The sequence below is a fragment of the Lissotriton vulgaris genome, chromosome 7 (genome assembly GCF_964263255.1).
Source record: "Lissotriton vulgaris chromosome 7, aLisVul1.2, whole genome shotgun sequence".
Classification (NCBI taxonomy): Eukaryota; Metazoa; Chordata; class Amphibia; order Caudata; family Salamandridae; genus Lissotriton; species Lissotriton vulgaris.
In genome coordinates this window covers 71,870,397-71,888,465 of record NC_141695.1, presented here as the reverse complement: position 1 = coordinate 71,888,465, position 18,069 = coordinate 71,870,397, and the positions used below count along the sequence as shown (strand labels likewise).

Sequence of the window (18,069 nt, the reverse complement as noted above, 5' to 3'; positions counted from 1 at the left end):
ATTGTCGGATACGGTTTTACATCCCCATGAACACATTTTATGGCGACTGTCCCATCTATGAGTCCCAACCGTGTCCCTAGATCTTGTGGTCTAACTACACTTTTGAGACAGCTGGTGTCCGCCAGAGTTGTCAGGGGGCAACCATTCACGGCTACTGTACATCGGTAAGGTGGCTGTTTTTCCCTTGTTGGGCGCAGAAATAATTACGGGTTACTCCTATTTCCATGGGCTCCTCCCTTTGTGGACAGAATTTTGCAATATGTCCCATTCCCCCACATTGAAAACATTGGGGTCCTATCGGTGGAGGTCTGATCGTTGGTGGTCCCGGAATAACAGTGACAGGTTCTGGTTTCCTCAGAACAGGTGGTGGACGAACATGACGATGTACTCCTGTCCCACCTGTTTTCCCTACAGGCTCCTCTCGACCTTTCTGAATCTCCTGGGCTCTATTGTAAGCAGTCGCTATCTCGACTGCGGTTTCTAATGTCAGATTGGCCTGTTGTCTGACCCACCTCTGAATGGGTGGATGTAAGGATGTCAAACATTGTTCCAAATAAACTTTCGCCTTGATTCCGTCTTTATCTGTGGTAGCTGGTTTTAGCCATCGATCGGCCATGTCCTTGACTCTGAAGTATAAAGCTCTAGGAGTTTCCTGAGGACCCTCCTTCATTTGTCTTAATTTCAATCTGTAGGTTTCATCACCCACTCCTAGTCTCTCCATAATGCATTTTTTTATATCGGCATAGGGCACCACTGTAACGTTGCGGCCTGGTAGGCTGCCTGTAAGTCCCCTGAAAGGAGGGGCCCTAAATACTGTCCCCATTTCTCGGGTGGCCAGGATGCTGCTGTCGCCATTCTTTCAAAATTATTGAAAAAATAATCAGGGTCTTCTCCACTGACATACCGTTGTAACACCACCGAAGGAAGTGAAGTAGGTCCTCTCTGTTGACCCAGAGCTTCAGATATTTTATCCATGGCAGCTTCATGGGTTTGCCCTTGACCAGTAAGGACTTGTTGTAGCTTGGTTCGGTCTTCCTCAACAACCGTCAAAAAGCGTTCCATGACCTTTCTTAAATGTTCTTGGCTTTCTGCCATTTTAGCCATTGCAGCCTCCATCTTTCCTTGAGATCCCACTTCTGACACCACTTGTGGGAGCGCAGCCTTTATAAACAGGCGAGAAGGATTTATATATGGTCCAACAGAATGTGGTTTATTGGCAGTAAGTGATTTAGTCAGCGATACAGAGTGTCTTTCCTCTTGGTCCTCTTCCGAACTACTTGGTGATGAGGTGTTAATAGAAGATGCTTCCCGTTCCTCCTTATCGGTCTGGATGGGGACTCCCCGGAGGCTCATAGAAAGAGAGATACAAAGGGAGCCGTGAGTTACTCTGTTAGGTTCTTGGAGCTTTTAAACCTTCACCAGTCACCACAACCAAAAGTGAGGGAGAATGAGTTCAGAAGAACGTGCTCGGGGTAAGGAGGGAAGGAAATAACCATAAAGGGAAATAAAGAAGGTCTCAGTGGGCTTTAGTTGTTGTATAACCAAAAGAAAGGGGGGATTCTTAGTTTCACTTCACTAAGTGCAGTTCTGTACATGTAACTACGAGCGAGGTGCAGTTTGTGACATTCAATTACAACCGATACTTGGTTATCCAGGTCAGGGAGACCCGCGAATAAGGTGAAACATTCAAGGGCACAAAACCTAATACCCCTATCTCACTCCTTTCCTACCCGCCTCCCGTGTACAGGCCTCCCGCTTCCCCAATCCCTTATATGTCCCCGGTGACAGCCCCACTGATCGGCTCCGCCGCAACTCTCCTGAGTCGCGGCCGCTCTCCAGCCTCCTCCGGTGGATGCCACCACTCTTCCGACCACCGGTCTTCCGCCTCGTCGTTTTCCTGCTCTGCTTCAGGTCCCGCTTCCGTCTGGAACTCCACGATGTCCTTTCCAGGTTTGCGTCGATGCTCGGCGTCTCCTCTCTCTCCTTGTCCATCCTTTCTCTCTACGGTCCCCTGTCCCACCTTCTCTTTCATTGGATCCTCGCGATTGCTTCCTGTTTTCTCTCCTTCAACTTCCGGGTCACTGATGGTGCCTCTCTGTGAAGAAACGGTATACGGGGGTAATTGCCTTGCACTCAGTTCCTCCAAATCCCAGGATGCATTGGGTAGTTGTGGCAATACCGTAGGGGAGTCCTCGTCACAATCCCTAAAGGTACGGCAGCCTTCTTCTTTACAGTCTCAATATACCTATGTTGACAAGTCCCCAAAGCCTATTTTCACTGTGGCAGACCTGGCTTTTTTAGCAGAAAACCAGAGTACAAATTCAAATATTAATATTGCTATCTCTGGTTTTTGACAGGTTAGAAAAAAATTACATCTCTATTTTAATAGTTTGTAAAATCAAATTCAATGGTGAAGTCTGATTTTAATATGTATTACAGAAAAGTAACTTTTATCAGTTTACCGTCATTTTTCCTGAAGCTCCTGGAGGCTAATTTGCATTATATTTCAAACAGCAGCCCAGCCTGTACATAGCCTTTAAGGAGGTGTGCAATTCCTTCCAGAAGGCATACAACAGACCGCATTGATGGACATGTTTGTCCTGAATATGCAGGAGTGACTCCTCTAAGCACAGGTTAGTTTAGTGACAATGAAGACTAGCTATGATAAGATAAGATATTGCTTACTGAGTTGCCCAGTCACCCACCCTAAATAATATTCCACATTCTTACACCTGTCTTTGTTAAAACATCTATGATTCATTTATATATAATTAATATAAATGTTCTGGGAGTTGCACTATAATTTATTTCAGTTTTTGTCCTGATTGGAAAATCATCCTGTAACACAATTGGGTCAATCAGTTGGAGTAGGAATTATATCTGTGTCTTACACAAATGCACCTGTCTGACATGGCCCCAGTTGCAATGGGCCTCATTTGTTCCAGTTTCTGGGGTCACTTATTAGGAGAATTTACCACTGTTGTAACAATATTCGTTCTGGTATGCCTGATGTTGGTGAGAAGCTCGATATTGTAGAGTTATGGGAGAAAGTCGACATATGTTTCTTGCCACTTTTTCACAGGTATTCTTTTTGGATGTGCAGAGAGCCTTTCCCAGCTCACCTTGGGAGGTGAATTTAAGCTGGATTGTGCTCCCTCTTTGGACTCTGGGGCAGATTTACGAGCCCCTTGCGACACATTGCGGCGGCATAAACAATACGCCATGTTGCGACTTATTTACAACATGACGCATCTAGGCAGATGCGTCACGTTGCAAAGCCCTGCGCCACATGAAACCTGCGTCAGGTTTCATGTGGGCGTTCTGTCGCAGGGTGGGCGTTCCCTCGTAGGAAAGTCCCGTAAAACTGACGCAGTGAAATCTACAAGATTTCACTGAGTCAGTTTTACGACTCTGCAACGTCAAATCCTTACGCCTACGTAAGGAGTGACGCACCACGTTATGTAGTGGGTGGCCCCTCTGTGCATTGCAGGAGTTGTGTCGCGCTTGCGACGCGACTCCAGCAATGCGCCGCCCGTACTTCACCATATGCATCACGCATCTGCCCTTCCTTGCACCATGGTGCGCCGCATTTCATCTGTGGTGGCGCAAGGAGGGAATTGCGTGACGCATCAGTTCTGGCGCATCCCTGCTGATTTGCAGAGATGCACCAGAACTTGTAAATATTCCCATCTGTATTTTGTGATGTGAAACATACTGAGTTTGGTGACTGCTTCAGTATACTTAGTTTTGAACTGTGATTAACTGACGGATAATATTATTTCATTTAGGTATGATGAAAAATCTGAAAATAGACCTTTTTGGCCTGACCTTTCCCAGTCTGTTGTCCTTGTCCTGGCTTCTATCTGATTAAACTCAACTGCTATTTAGAGTGCTTTTAAGAGAGACATGTCCAGCACAGAGCACAATAATCCTACTGAGATTAGCACCGCTCCTGGTCCATCAATCGTGCTTCGAGAATGGGGCTCAGTGCAAAGTCAGACCCATGTCTAAATTGGCACCTGAGCATTCTTTATAAGGGTGGCACATGGGTACAGATGGGCATCTTGTCCCATTAGCAATACAAAAAGCAAAGGGCCTTCGGTGCAAAAATCTAGAATTTCTATTTCTTGATTGTCATTCTTGCACATTCGCAATTAGGAAATTGCAATTCCTGATGTAAGTAAACTTACATCTTTTGAATAGTGACTCTTATTGGGCTGCAAATCCATCTGCATCCTGAATATTAATGAGGTAGGTTTCAGTTTGCGACCCTTTAAGAATGTTGACCATTACAGGGATGCTTAAAGGAAAATGGGATGCATTTAAAAACTGAAAATTAAACATTTTAGTTTTCTGTTTTTTAAGAGTAAGCTGTGGTCAATGGGCACTGCCCCCTGTTAAAAATATTTAGTTGAACATTCTCAAAGGGGAAGTGGTCCCATAAAAAGTTACAGAATTGCACTTTGACATTTGTATATTGAAAAAAAAATTGCTGCAATTGCAAATGGGCTGATCCGCAGAATCGATCGTTTTAGACTGCAAAACAAATCGGTACATATGGCCCTAAATCTTGTGCATATGCACTAGCTGTAGCAGCCAACACACGGATGCAGCGTTGAGCTGTCCTGCTAATGTCAAAGTGGTGGTCTTTACTGTACTGTCAGTGTCCCCGGCCTGCTTTTCAAATGGATAGACTGGGGTGAAATTTAATTTAAACCAGTGTGATCTAGCATACTTTTCGGCATTTTAGATTATGTTTGTTACGCAAAATGCCCAAGATTAAGCCATATAACGGAAATGAAATTTAGGATGGGTAATAATCGTATTGCTGGTGCACGGCAACAATGCAGACAATGTGGATGGCTGGTGTTCAAATCACATGGACATTTGTGTTAATAGGAACTATACACCCAGTTGGACAATCTTTTTAAGTTCTATTTTTAGGATACAATATTTAGGTCGGATGAAATTTAGGACTACAATATTCTGACATAGACCAATCTTGAGGAGGGCTGACTGTGCATCACCTCCCAGGGTCTGACTGGCCTATTGGGCAATCAGGTAGTGACGGATGGGCTGGTCTGACTAATCAGTGTGTGGGTCAGTTTTTTACAAGTTTGGCCGGTTGTTACTGTTGATTTTCCTGATATTGCCACTAAATTGGCTGCAATAGACACAAATGCAGTCTGTGGAAGAGTGGGGCCCCTGCCTAAAAAGGATAAACACTGGCAAGGAATATATGTTTTTTTGGAAAATAAGGAAGTTTTAGCACCGGGTTATGTGCATTTTACAAAAATGTCTAAATGATGTTGACATGTGACACTATCTAAAAAATGACATACTGTATTCTTTCTTTATATTGTTTTTATTATTACATTGTGATTTCATGAGTATTTTTTCAAACAACAATTTTTTGGGGTCTTTTCTTCCCTTTTTGTATGATTGGATGATAAATAATTTGTTACACAAACATAATTAAATCCAAGCTCTACATAGTACATTGAATTAATTCACATTAATATATAGAACCACAATTCTATTCATTCAACGCGTTTCGGCATGTGCCTTCATCAGGAATTCTGTGTTTCTTTCACATTACTGGTAACTATAAATTAAAAAGATGTTTCAATTAATTATTCATGTTGTCTTGCTTCAATAGTCAACGTCAAACAAATCACCTTATTTACATCTATAGACACATATGTTTAATCTCTTTAAATTTGACTCTTCTCCTGTACCAGTAGATCCAAGTCTCACTACGTTACCAGTCATTCCTACTTGGTTCCAAAATCATTACTACACATAATTACATTACTATTTTTTATCTTGCTACAAACAACTATACATTATCTACAATATTTACATATATATATATATATATATACATTTTTGATTCATATTCTCATTTGTATACAATTTGGCTCTACTATGAATTTTCCACTAGGTGTGTCCAGACCTGCAAAGAGTAATGCCATAACCCTACAATTACAAGTAAAGTTGATGTCCTATTTAAAGTTGGGAATTACGGATACTCATTCTGATAGACACAAATGCATGCATTCCCAAATACTTAGAAAATTCCCATACAGTCTGTCTTTACAAGTTCAAAACTGGCCTGATTTGCAAATGTGGGCCACTTTTGTTAACTATCTAGTTAGGTAGTGATGGCCACTTTTATTTTGGTGGCTGGGCCTATTTTTTGTTTAAGTCCGAACCTGGGTGGAACACGCTCAGTTGGTGCCAAGGCATGTTAATGAGATGGCCTATCAGCTATGTCAATATGTGCCCCCTGGGGAGACAAATGCTAGGGTGCCATTTAGGTCCCGGGCACTGATTGGTTAATGCAGCACAAGGGAGTCGTCATCTCAGCCAGGTTAGATCTCCCATGTATGATGCAGAGGAGGGTCAACTGACTCACTGATAATAGTGGGGACGATTCACAGAACTAACTTACGACAAAATCCTAAACTTACTACTTTTGGTATTCACAGAAGGCATTTAAGTCTTAAATTAGGATTTTGTCTTAAATTAGGATTTTGTCTTAAATTAGGACTTCGTCCTAAATTAGGATTTTGTCTTAAATTGGGATTTTGTCTTAAATTAGGATTTTGTCTTAAGTTAAATTTAAGACAAACTTAAGTTAAACTTAAGTTTAATTTAAGACAAAATCCTAATTTAGGACAAAATCCTATTTTAAGACAAAATCCTAATTTAAGACTACTAAATGCCTTCTGTGAATACCAAAAGTAGAAAGTTTAGGATTTTGTCGTAAGTTAGTTCTGTGAATCGGGCCCATTGAGAGGGATGAGATGTTCATCGGGTACAGACAACACAAGTGGTGTCACCTGCAGCTTCATGGGACATACAAGGCAATATATTCCTACATGTTCCAGCATACGACATGCATGCATAAAGACTCACGTACATATCGGCTGCGGGGGAGTGCAGCTATCAGTCGCGCAGCAGGTTGAGCTGATTTTGACAGACATGTTGGGGTCACTCTGACTGGCCACCTGGTTGCACGCACTGGAGGCTCCACACGTTCGTGAAAACAAAGTAAACTGTGCAGCACCTAGAGGAGAAACAGAGCAATAAAGTATATTTCATAAAGAATTCAATAAAAGGGAGCTTTAGTGTGACGTAAAATTGTTATCTATCTTTCTCTATATAAAACATATTAAAATGCACCAAAGGGGGTTTCCATTAAGATGGCCTGCCCTCAATCCCCACTGTTCTCTTGTAGTCAGAGTAGTGGCCCCTCTCAGTCTAGACCTTGTCTGGGTCATGACTGCGACTGTGTACATGCGCTAAAAGTCACCGGGAGCTAACACTACTCTATTTCCTTGAAAGAGACCTGACCTGCTCCTCGACTTCTATGAAGTGTCTCCTCCTTGAATCACAGAATGCAGCAAACTCTAAAGGGATGAGGAAATAACTTGTGGCTATTGACAGCATGGATACCATTCACAGGCCAAGGTATTGGGTATGTAGACAGTATTGGCACCAGGCACAAGCCACGGTCTTGGGGCTATTGACAGCATGGGTCCCAGGCAAAGGCCAAGGTCTTGAGGCTTTGGCAGCTTGGGCACCAGGCACCAGCCAAGGTCTTGGGGCTATTGACAGCATGGATACCAGGACTAGGCCAAGGCTTTGGGACTATTGACATCATGGGTACCAGGTACAGCCAAGGTCTTGGGGCTATTGACAGCATAGGTACCAGGCACAGGCCAAGGTCTTGCGGCTATTAACCACTTCCGCGCGGATGACAAAGCCAGCTTGTCATGGGCGTTACCTGTGCTATGCGCATGATGAGCTGGCTTTGTCACGTAACCCGCGATTTTTAGAAATCCAGCGCACAGCGGGAAAACGCGGTAGCGCGGAAGCGGTTAACAGTATGGGTACCAGGCACAGGCCAAGGTCCTGAGGCTTTTGACAGTATGGGCACCAGGCACAGGCCAAAGGATTGGGGCCATTGACAGCATGGGTACCACACACAGGCCAAGGTTTTGGGGCTATTGACAGTATGGGCACCAGGCACAGGCCAAGGGCTTGGGGCCGTTCAGTATGGGCACCACACATAGGCCAAGGTTTTGGGGCTATTGACAGTATGGGCACCAGGCACAGGCCAAAGGATTGGGGCCATTGACAGCATGGGTACCACACACAGGCCAAGGTTTTGGGGATATTGACAGTATGGGCACCAGGCACAGGCCAAGGGCTTGGGGCTATTGACAGCACGGGTACCACACACAGGCCAAGGTCTTGGGGCTATAGACAGTATGGGCACCAGGCACAGGCCAAGGTCTTGGGGATATTGACAGCATGGTTACCAGGCACAGGCCAAGGTCTTGAGACAAGGCCTGTGCCCATTAATCATGAATGGATTATTGGAAGGACATAGGCTACCACACCACAGCCCCCCTCTTCAAAGGTCATATGATATCTGATCACATCATCCCGATCCTGATGGAACACCAGTGGCCGCTCTTTCCGAATAACACCATTTTTAAAACCAGCTGTATCATCAACAAAGCCATCAGGGCTAGGACTCTTGTCTATGAATCAAAGCCCGACCTGACCCAATAGAGCTGAACAGCAGAATTGATAAGATGCACTTTGCAGCTTTGTCTCTGAAGCCAAATCTGTACACCCTGGGTGGAGATAGAAGAGGGGACAGAGGAACAGGCATTTACTCCAGTCGACCAATGCGAGGCAGCAGGGCGCGACAGAACGATGGATCCTGCTGCAACCGAGCCATCCGGTATCACCCAGTAGTCCTTCCTAGAGTCTTGTGGCGCAGAAGAGGAGCACTTTCTGTTTCAGAATGGTGCCAGATTCACTTTAGGAGGGTTCAAGGAAGGAGGTCTGCTTGCTGTCAATCTATAATCTCCCTAGCTGTCCCTGAGCGCATTTTATTTTTATGCAGTCCGACTTCCTCTACTTAATTCACTTTTTCTAGCTACTTCCCAAGAATCAAGATTATCAAAATTCACTGGTTGTTTCTTTTATGTGACCTAGAAGTCCCCTTTTTAAGGTGATAGAATCAGCTTCTTACATAATGATGGGACGATTTTCTGAGCAAATTCCTCTCAGAACCTGAGCTACAGAATTAGCCCCTTTCAGGAACCACATAATCAGCTTTAGAGCCCTACAAACTAATCCCTTAACTATGTCTGTGATCTCCTAACTTTATAACATGGGCACCTGTGGCTTGGTTCACCTCCGAAGGGACAAATGTGCTCTACCTGAAGATTAAAGCAACTGTTCCTGTTAGATCACACTTATCTCACTAAAACCTAGCAGCACTTCTATGTTAGACGTCTGCAGACCTATGCCTCTTTTAAAGTATTGCCCTCCAGTGCCAACATATAGAGCGCTTTGAGGAGATTTGGGAGGGGCATCCTGAAAGTAGGAAAGGAAGAAAGCTTGTAGGGTCTGGCCTCCATGCTGAGAGGTGCAGGAGCTTGTGCAATGCCATTTCATCTTTGAAAGATCCTTCTTAAAGAGTTTCGAGGGACTGCAATCAAAGAGAAGTGACTCCTTAGAGAGGGGGGATGTTTACTAGCCAAGCAGCTTACTCTTTGGGCACTTTTGACTTTAACTTACCAGTTATGATGGTCTCGGAGAGTGTAGAAATGCATTGATCACCTGCAGAGGGGCAGGGCACTGAAGGGCCTGTGCAAAAAGAACTGGTGCTGACACACTGAGAACAGGACAAGGCATTTCCTAGAAAAACAAGGAAAACTATGAACATTTCCTATGTTCCGTGATAGGATAAGGTCTCACAATCTTTCTGTCTTTATCTTATGTTCTGATCATATATTTCACATTCTGAAGTTGCCACCAGGGCTGTTGAATGGTGGGCAGCACCTCTGATATTGTCTGATAGTGTAAGTATTGGTGGTGATATTGGACAGAATTATTAAGCAAAACAAGCAGCCTGGAGGTCAGGGAAAGTTTGGCATGTAATTTTAACGGTCTAGACTATTTGTTCATAGGATGGATTAAATATTATACTCGCAGTGCATTGAAGTATCCCTGAACAGAAGGGTGGAGGACACAAAAGTATGTCTCAAAGGCTTCCTTCCGCCCAATGCTTTCCTTTTACAACCACCGTAAAAGGATCCCACCACCTTTCAAGGACACAACTAAGAAACAAAGGGCCCGATGTAGGCGGCCATTACCGGTCGGTAACGGCCGAATTCGGCCGTTACCGACCGGTAAATGGGTCATTGAGATGTAGGGGACCTTTTTTACAGAATTGGTAAATTTACCGAATCGGTAAATTTACCGATTCTGTAAAATACCGAATCGGTAATTTTACCGATTCGGTAAATCTCACATGTAGGTGGCACTGCAAACAGTGCCACAGGCCTTTAGGAGTCGGTATTGTACCACCCAATCCAATTGGGTGGTACAATACCGAATCCAGGTGTGCATGCACATCTGTGCATGCACACCTGTGCCATGTGACACACAGACATGCCCTTAGGGCATATATGTGTGCCACATGGCACACATGCCTGTAATTGGGGTGCCAGAGGGTGTCAAAGTGACACCCCCTGCACCCTTGCAAAATTCGGTATTTACCGATTTGGTAAATACCGATTCGGTAATGCCCATTGATTCCTATGGGCTTCAATGCCCATAGGAATCAATGGGCATTACCGATTCGGTATTTACCGAATCGGTAAATACCAATTGCTTCCGATTCGGTAATTATAAAAATAAAATTACCTACATCTGCCCTCCTCTTTTTTACCACTTCTTAAATACTGATTCGGTATGAATCGGTATTTAAGAAGTGGTAAAAAAGATTTACCTACATCGGGCCCAAATTGAGGAAAACACATCACATCTTCCACATACAGAAACAGTCATACAGCCACCCCTACGGAACAATCCATTTTTTTAAAAACATTTTTTATTAGTTTCATATCAGCCAGTTACAAAATACAATGTCATCCACAATCTTCACGCATCAAATCTTCCTGTAATCTCTCCCCAGCACATCACAGTTAAGCCGTCAAGTGATATACATGAGTTCTTCATAATAAAGACCTGGTGATGCTCATATTACCATATAACATTTCTCAATGATGTGTGTCTTAACCACCCTACTTATACTACTCCGAACCCCAACCCCGGACCCACCCTAGCCCTCCCCACCGGTGTGTGTTACATTAAGCACTTAATTCAAATCCAGCGTTTCCCACAATGTACCTGTAAGGGGACTTTCTCATACATAATAGTCTCTACCTATTCTTCGTCTGCCTATGGAACAATCCATGCATATGGTGGAGGTGGTATTCTCTTCTTGTCCACAGATCTTTCCAGAAAAAAATAATTCTGTATCCAAAAAATGGCATTACAACTTCAGAAAACTGGTGCTCACTCACCAAATACCCATCTTGGCAACCACATGCTTTGTTATGATGGCCAATTAAGGTAAGCTTTTTGAACAATCTCTAACACTAAGTAAAGCCGTGGCCTGTGTGAGGGTACCATCCCGGAAATAGTGATTGACAGCACAGCAGAACATCTACATAAAGTCGACATTTACTTAGCCATCAATACAAGACAGTGGTTGACAAAGTTCCAACTTGCTGAACCATGTGAGCTACCTGAGAGTCTTCCAGGACCCCTCAACTCCCCTCCTAAACATTTGTTGTGTCCCTCCTTACATCATCTTAGCCCCCATGTGCTTCTCAATGATACCTCTTGATTCCACAAACCAGAGACTTCAACAACACTTTTTCGCAGCCTAGAGAGAGTGCCTAAGTATATCAAAATCAACAAATTTACAGCTTAGTATTAACCCCCTTCTTCTCAAAACTCACCTCTCATGAAATAAAAAGCACAATTATTTGTGCTTTCATTCACTATGAAGTCTCATTTGGTCCAAAACTATAGACAATTATAAGTGTTGGGGCTACACTAAATATTTATTTTTGGTTAATTTGCATGTCTCACAAGATCTTTTTGTAAGATTTGAATGATTTGGAGGGTGCTGCATATCAAATTCAATGCATCGTGAGTGGACTCAAACTTATCTTGCAGATACACTTGGTTTATCAGGGGGCTCAAACCATTCTCACACATTCCAGAGGGGTCTGGGTCGTTTCCTTTGTGGATTGTTCTAGGCCTCAGGGGGAGGGTAAAGAAGTCACACACTTGGATATTTGTTAGGCTGAACCAATAGTTCAGAAATATTTTTCATACACAAAAAGCTAAAATTTTAATTGTTGTATTTCTTTTTTTTAATTAAGAATATAAATGTGCTATGCTAGTTGAAAATGTTGCATTTAGTAATCCAATTAAATGTTTTGTTAATTTTTGAAACTCAAAATGAGGTCCACTTAAAAATTTCAAAAAAATCACAAGATAAGATAGCATTTTATATTATACAACATAAACCTTTACCATAAAATGTTGTTGGTATAAATGATAAAGGACGAATATTACATTTTAGAGGGATACAAATTCAATATTAATACATGAATATACAGTTTTGTACAGATAAAGTCACAATCATAAGAACTTAAGAAGATATAAATTGAAGGAGAGAAAATAAAGAGCATATATAGTTATAACAGAAACTTCCTTTGACATAGCAGCAATAATTGAGTGCAACATTTAGCAAATAGTTTAAAAGTACTAAACAAGCAACATTAAAGAGGAAGAGGACAGGTATCACAATGGAATCGGATTATAAAATACAGCTAAAATTCCTTTACAGCAGAAAATAAATAGAATTAATGATGTATACAGTTTAATAGAAATAAAAGAAGACTGACAGAGATCAAATTAGTCAAGCCAGCAAATAAAAAACTTTATTCAATCTATCTGCAACAGCTGAGTGCAAAGTTCTATAAATGATTTAGGGATACTAAAATGTAGTATAATTAAATTTACAGTACTATAATGATGCTGATGCTCCGACTTTACTTACATTCTTAAGGTAAAATCACAAACAAACTACAACAGATTTAAAAACACCTTCAAAAGCTTGAAGATTTTTAAACAAACTAATTCATTCTTTGGGAAAAGGAGACACTCACAAGCTGTAGCTACAGTCTTGATATTATTCTGTATAAACAGAGGACGTAACAGACATAGGCGATGAGGTAGTAGGGCTGTACAAACAAACAGAATAAGACCGATGTTCTGGGGATGTATGACACTACAACGCATGCTTTTACAACGCATGCTGTTACAACGCAGGTTTTACATCGCATGCCATTACAACGCATAATGCTTTTGGGTGCTGGATAGTGAATAGTTTAATTTACTATTCCAACTCCAGTCCCCGTGGACACTAGGGAAGGTTATTGGATAGTAAATTAACCTATTCTCTATCCTAGAGCGCCCCCTACAGCAATGCGTTGTAATAGTTTGCGTTGTAAAAGTTGTGTTGTAATAGCACTTTGTTGTAAAAGTTTCGTTGTAATGGCTGTTTCCCATGTTCGGGGTGCCCAGATTACTCAGGTTACAGTATCTCCCTGTGCTCGCGGTTGGGGAGGACCAACTTGCCGTTAAGTCATTTAAAGGTTAAAGGTTCATAAAAATAAAATCACCAAATGGAGAACCCCATCCTCTAGATTCAAGGATAAATATTTCTGAGCAGCACTCGGGTTACAGGAGTTAACTATTGTCTTCGATCTCTCCTTCAGTTGGCAGTACTTGAGATCTCTTAGGTAACTGATAGCGCAGATAGTGCCTTTCAGGAACGCTTTGAGTCAATGGGCGAAAGAGAGAGTACTAGCCACTCCTCTGTACGAAAGAGATTGATTGCTGAAGTGAAGTCTCGTGCAAACAAGCATTTGTCAGTCCTTGCACCAAACGTATCTCAAATTAGAAATTCCCTTATTGTATTCGAGTCACTATTCTTTTGCACATATCCCCACCGGATTACTCTAGCTAAGCCTTGTACAAATGAATTTATCAAACCAAATTCCAGATAAATGGCTGGAGTCAGACCAGAGTATTAAAGTTGTTTAGTTAACGTAAACACAGGCCCTCTATTTTATCAAGGAAGCTCCATTATTCAATATGAATGGATTCAATAGCATACAGGAGTGTTGGCGGGACCTTTGCTTTGAAGAGAGATAACATATGCAAAAAGTGCCTATAAAATCTGCATAAATCATTAGTGTGTGACGTTGCTTTACTAGAACATTGAACAATGTGGGATTTGTTTTTAGTGAGGCCATCTATCATTTTACCCAAATAAAGATAGGTCTCAACAGACTCAAGTTTCCCAGAGTCTATGCTCCAGATAAAGTGTCAGGCTTTCCTATTCTTTCTGGGTTTTTTTAGAATCAAACATTACTTTTTGAGATGTTTTTCTTCAAGTATTGAGATTTCATATATTTGTAGATCCTTCAGTTTCTTACTCAACCCTATGGGAGTCAGATCCATAATTATAATAACTTCCGTGGCCTGCACCCACCAGAGCACGCCCCCCCAGGTACACAATAGCGTGCCTCCTCAATTACAGGACACTCCTCTTAGACAGACGCAAGAGAAAGGTCCCCTCTGCCACCAGGGTGCTACCATCTCTATCTTGCCCGGAGGCAAGGAGGAAATACAACAACGTCAAAAATACACTATGTGGAATGGACATCAAATACGCAATGCTCTACCCGGAACGCCTGCGTCTGGAACATAAAGGCCGCTCCAAAATTCTGGACACAGGCAGATGCTGAGGCCTTCTGTAAACGCTATGTACTGTATCGCCCTCCACAGTCAATCACCGCCTGGCTCCACAGATCCAGATAGTGCACAGTGCTCACCTCCTACCACACAGGATGTCGCAACATGAGGTGGAATCCCGCTCATGTGCCATCCCACATCGGCCCAGGCCACGACGTTCACTCCTGAAGCTCGGGACTAGGGACTCCAATCAGGGTGCACATTCCAGCCATCATTGATGCAGCTGGACCATACACTGTGATTTATCCTGTACTTTACGAGCTGCCCTGCCCAAGTTGCCAGAATGCCCCTTTGGCGGATGCCAGTTGTTAAATTTTGGGAACATGTTTGTTTCTGTTTCTCTGTTATGTTAGAATGTATGGGATTCACTGGAATCAGTTATTACCCAGTTTGGGAGGAGGAGGAGGAGGTATTTGGAAATTGTTCTTTTTGTTATTGAAATTTCGATCAGTACTTCCTTGATAATGTTGTCCATGTTTCCAATCACACCGCCAGCACAGTACCTACCTTAGGTCGCACAACACTCAAAGCTGCAAACCACCCACGACATGGCGAAGACAACAGACTTATCCCCCATGTCTTGGAACATCCATGGCATTAACAACCCGCAGAAAGTTAAACAAGTGCTTGCCTACTTAAACAGCAAAAGACACACAATTGATAGGCGGAATGCAGAACAAATCAAAAAATTCACCCCCAGTCAAGAGATCTTGGTTAAATCCATCATTCTTTTGCTCACCATTCCACCCCAGTTTAGACCAGGCCATATGCAAATCAGTCTTGAACCTGTGCCTCATGGGAACAGTCCAACCCAAACTGCAAAGTCAGGTCCTCCCTGGACCGGAAACAAGCATCCTAGGACTGTTTTGGGGTTTCACCCCTCTTCAGCCAGGATAGCTTGATTCCAGTGGCCCAGTGAGCCAAGGACCCACGTCTGGGCATACCTGGCGCACTTAGGGCGAGAAAGCAAAAGACACACAATTGGTTTGACCTCATCTGGAAATAGCAGTGCTGTGGTAATTACTGTGCCAGCTACCTCCACACACTGAGGATACATGGTAACACGCTGTGCCACCTGCCATAAGCTTGTGGCAGTGAAAGTGAAAGTGAAAGTGAAAGTGGAGAATGTTTCTGATATGTTTTTTCATGTCAATAACCACAGGTGTTAAGTTGTTTTTAAACTGATTTCGGGTTGCTATTCTACAACACCGTTATAACTTTAAAATGCAAAGTTTGGGCATCCAGTTGATTTGTTCTTTTACTGTTAGCTCATGAAGAAAAAAAACAACAACAATATTTTAAAAGGGATTTTTTTCAATGGTTCTTTTTACCATCAGCATTCAATCAATCAAACTGACTCTTTATTCATCTGTATTTTTTTCTAGATTTTGATGGATGGATGAATATGTCCTAGTGTGTCTGAGTGTATGTATGAGTGACTGTCTGAGTGAGTTAGTCATGCAATCAGATTGTGCTTGGAAGGCTCAGGATATGTATTAGTGTACCCAGAGGTATCTGAGTGTAGGTTAGCTGAGTATTTCAGTATGTCAGTGAATGTATTAGTGTGTTTTTGGGTGTGCCAGTATATGTATGAGTGAGTTAAAAGGTGTCCAAGTGTATTTATTAGTGAGTGTGTGAGTGGCTCAGTGAATGCATCAGTGAGTGTGTTGGTGTCTCAGTGCATGTATGAGTGAGTCCCTGGGTGTATGTATAATGGAGTGTCTGAATCTCTTTCTGAATGTATCAGTGTGTGATTTGATGTGCCAGTGTATGTATCAGTATATCCCTTGGTTTCTGAGTGTATGTATCAGTGAATATGTGAGTGAATTATATCAGTGTGTGATTGGTGTTGCAAAATATGTATGAGTGTGTGCTGGATTGTCTAGGTGTATGCGACTCAGTGAATGAATTAGTTTGTGATTTGTTGTGCCAGTTTACGTTTGAGAGTGTTCCAGAATGGCTGCCTGTATATATGAGTGTCTGAGTGAGTACATTAATGGATCAGTCTATTTTTTTGCCTATATCAGTATATGTATGAGAGTTCCCTGGGGTCTCTGAGTGTATAAATATGTATGAGTGTGTCCTGGGCTGTCTGAGTTTATGAATGACTGAAGGCCTCATTTGAATGTTGGTCGGACATCCATGGTTTAAACTTGAACCGCCTTCTTACAAAGAAGGTGGTTGGAGTTTAAACCGGCCAGTCAACCCGACTGGCTTCTGACATGCTCAAGGAGCCAGTCGGCCAATCTTAAACCACACATAATCCTGAACAAACAGCATTTCTGCTGTCGGGATTATGATGTCAGTTTTAGACAGGTGCTCCATGTCGTGCTTTCTGATATGCAAAGCCTGTCAAAAAGCAACTTTGAGGGGCCCTTGCGGGCCCCCTTCCCTCTGCAATCTTCGTTTGATGGCTTGGGGTCACCAATGGGTACCCCCTAAAAATCCCTGCACTGTGTGACAGGCACCATGACAGCCCTGGCACACAGTGCAGAGATTTACACAAACTCCCATTTCTCTATGTGAGCTTGGGCTGCAGGCATTTTCTCTGAATATAATCATGTTGATCAGTATTCAGCTGCTGGTACCTGTACAGGGCGGTCATCATTGTGGCCAACTACCTCAGAGGGAAACAGTTTGGGACAGCAGATAGCCACTAAGCTTTTTTCCAAAACTCTAATGAGAACTCCTTTTGTTTGTTTCATTGGAAAGGGATCAATAACCTCACTGACGCTTTCTTTAGCAGGCAGAGGATGGATGTTATAGTGTTCTTACATTTCTTCTGATTTCAATTGATACATCCTATTAATTTGGCCATTTGATGGCAATGTTTCTTCCTCCATATGTGTTATATCTTAAAAAACATCAGAATAGACATTATTTTCGACTAGGTATAATGTTGCGTTTTTCACTTTACTAAAATCCACTAACTCTTGCCATACTTTTTTGCTCTTAGTAGGGACACACTTTACTAGAATAATGTTATGTTACATTTTCTTGTATAGCGCGGCGGCTGCCCCAGCGAAGGGGCGTCCCGGCGCTGGACTAGACAGGAGACGGTGCAACATACAGATAGGCTAACAGGTCAACTTAACAGAACAGGTGGGTTTTCAGTGCCTTTCTAAAGGCCAGAAGATCATTTATATTTCGGATCCACAGAGGTAGTGCGTTCCATAGTTTGGCAGCCATGTATTGAAAGGAACGTCCTCCAATGCGTGCGAGTCTGACACGAGGAATCGTGACTCGATTTTTTCCTTCTGATCTAAGGGCTCTATTGGGAGTATACCGTGTTATCAAATGGCATAGCATGGGGGGAGAAGATTTTTTTCAGTATCTTAAAGGCCAAACATAAGG

At 42.6% G+C, this 18,069-nt stretch overlaps 1 protein-coding gene across 3 annotated transcripts in view; it reads right to left on the bottom strand.

The window, feature by feature from the left end:
- The window catches only part of LOC147700776 (uncharacterized), a 135,768-nt gene that overhangs the window by 43,482 nt on the left and 74,217 nt on the right, over positions 1 to 18,069 (bottom strand). Inside the window, exons 2-4 of one of the 3 annotated variants that reach the window (XM_086928481.1) lie at positions 9,607 to 9,726; positions 6,926 to 7,072; positions 5,374 to 5,605 (exon numbers count right to left, since the gene is read on the bottom strand). In XM_086928481.1, the coding sequence (XP_086784607.1) occupies positions 5,571 to 5,605; positions 6,926 to 7,072; positions 9,607 to 9,726 (302 nt within the window). In that variant the 3' untranslated portion in view covers positions 5,374 to 5,570. Of the gene's footprint in view, positions 1 to 5,373; positions 5,606 to 6,921; positions 7,073 to 9,606; positions 9,727 to 18,069 lie in introns of those variants that run through there. The other 2 variants (XM_086928482.1, XM_086928480.1) reach the window with 2 other exon arrangements.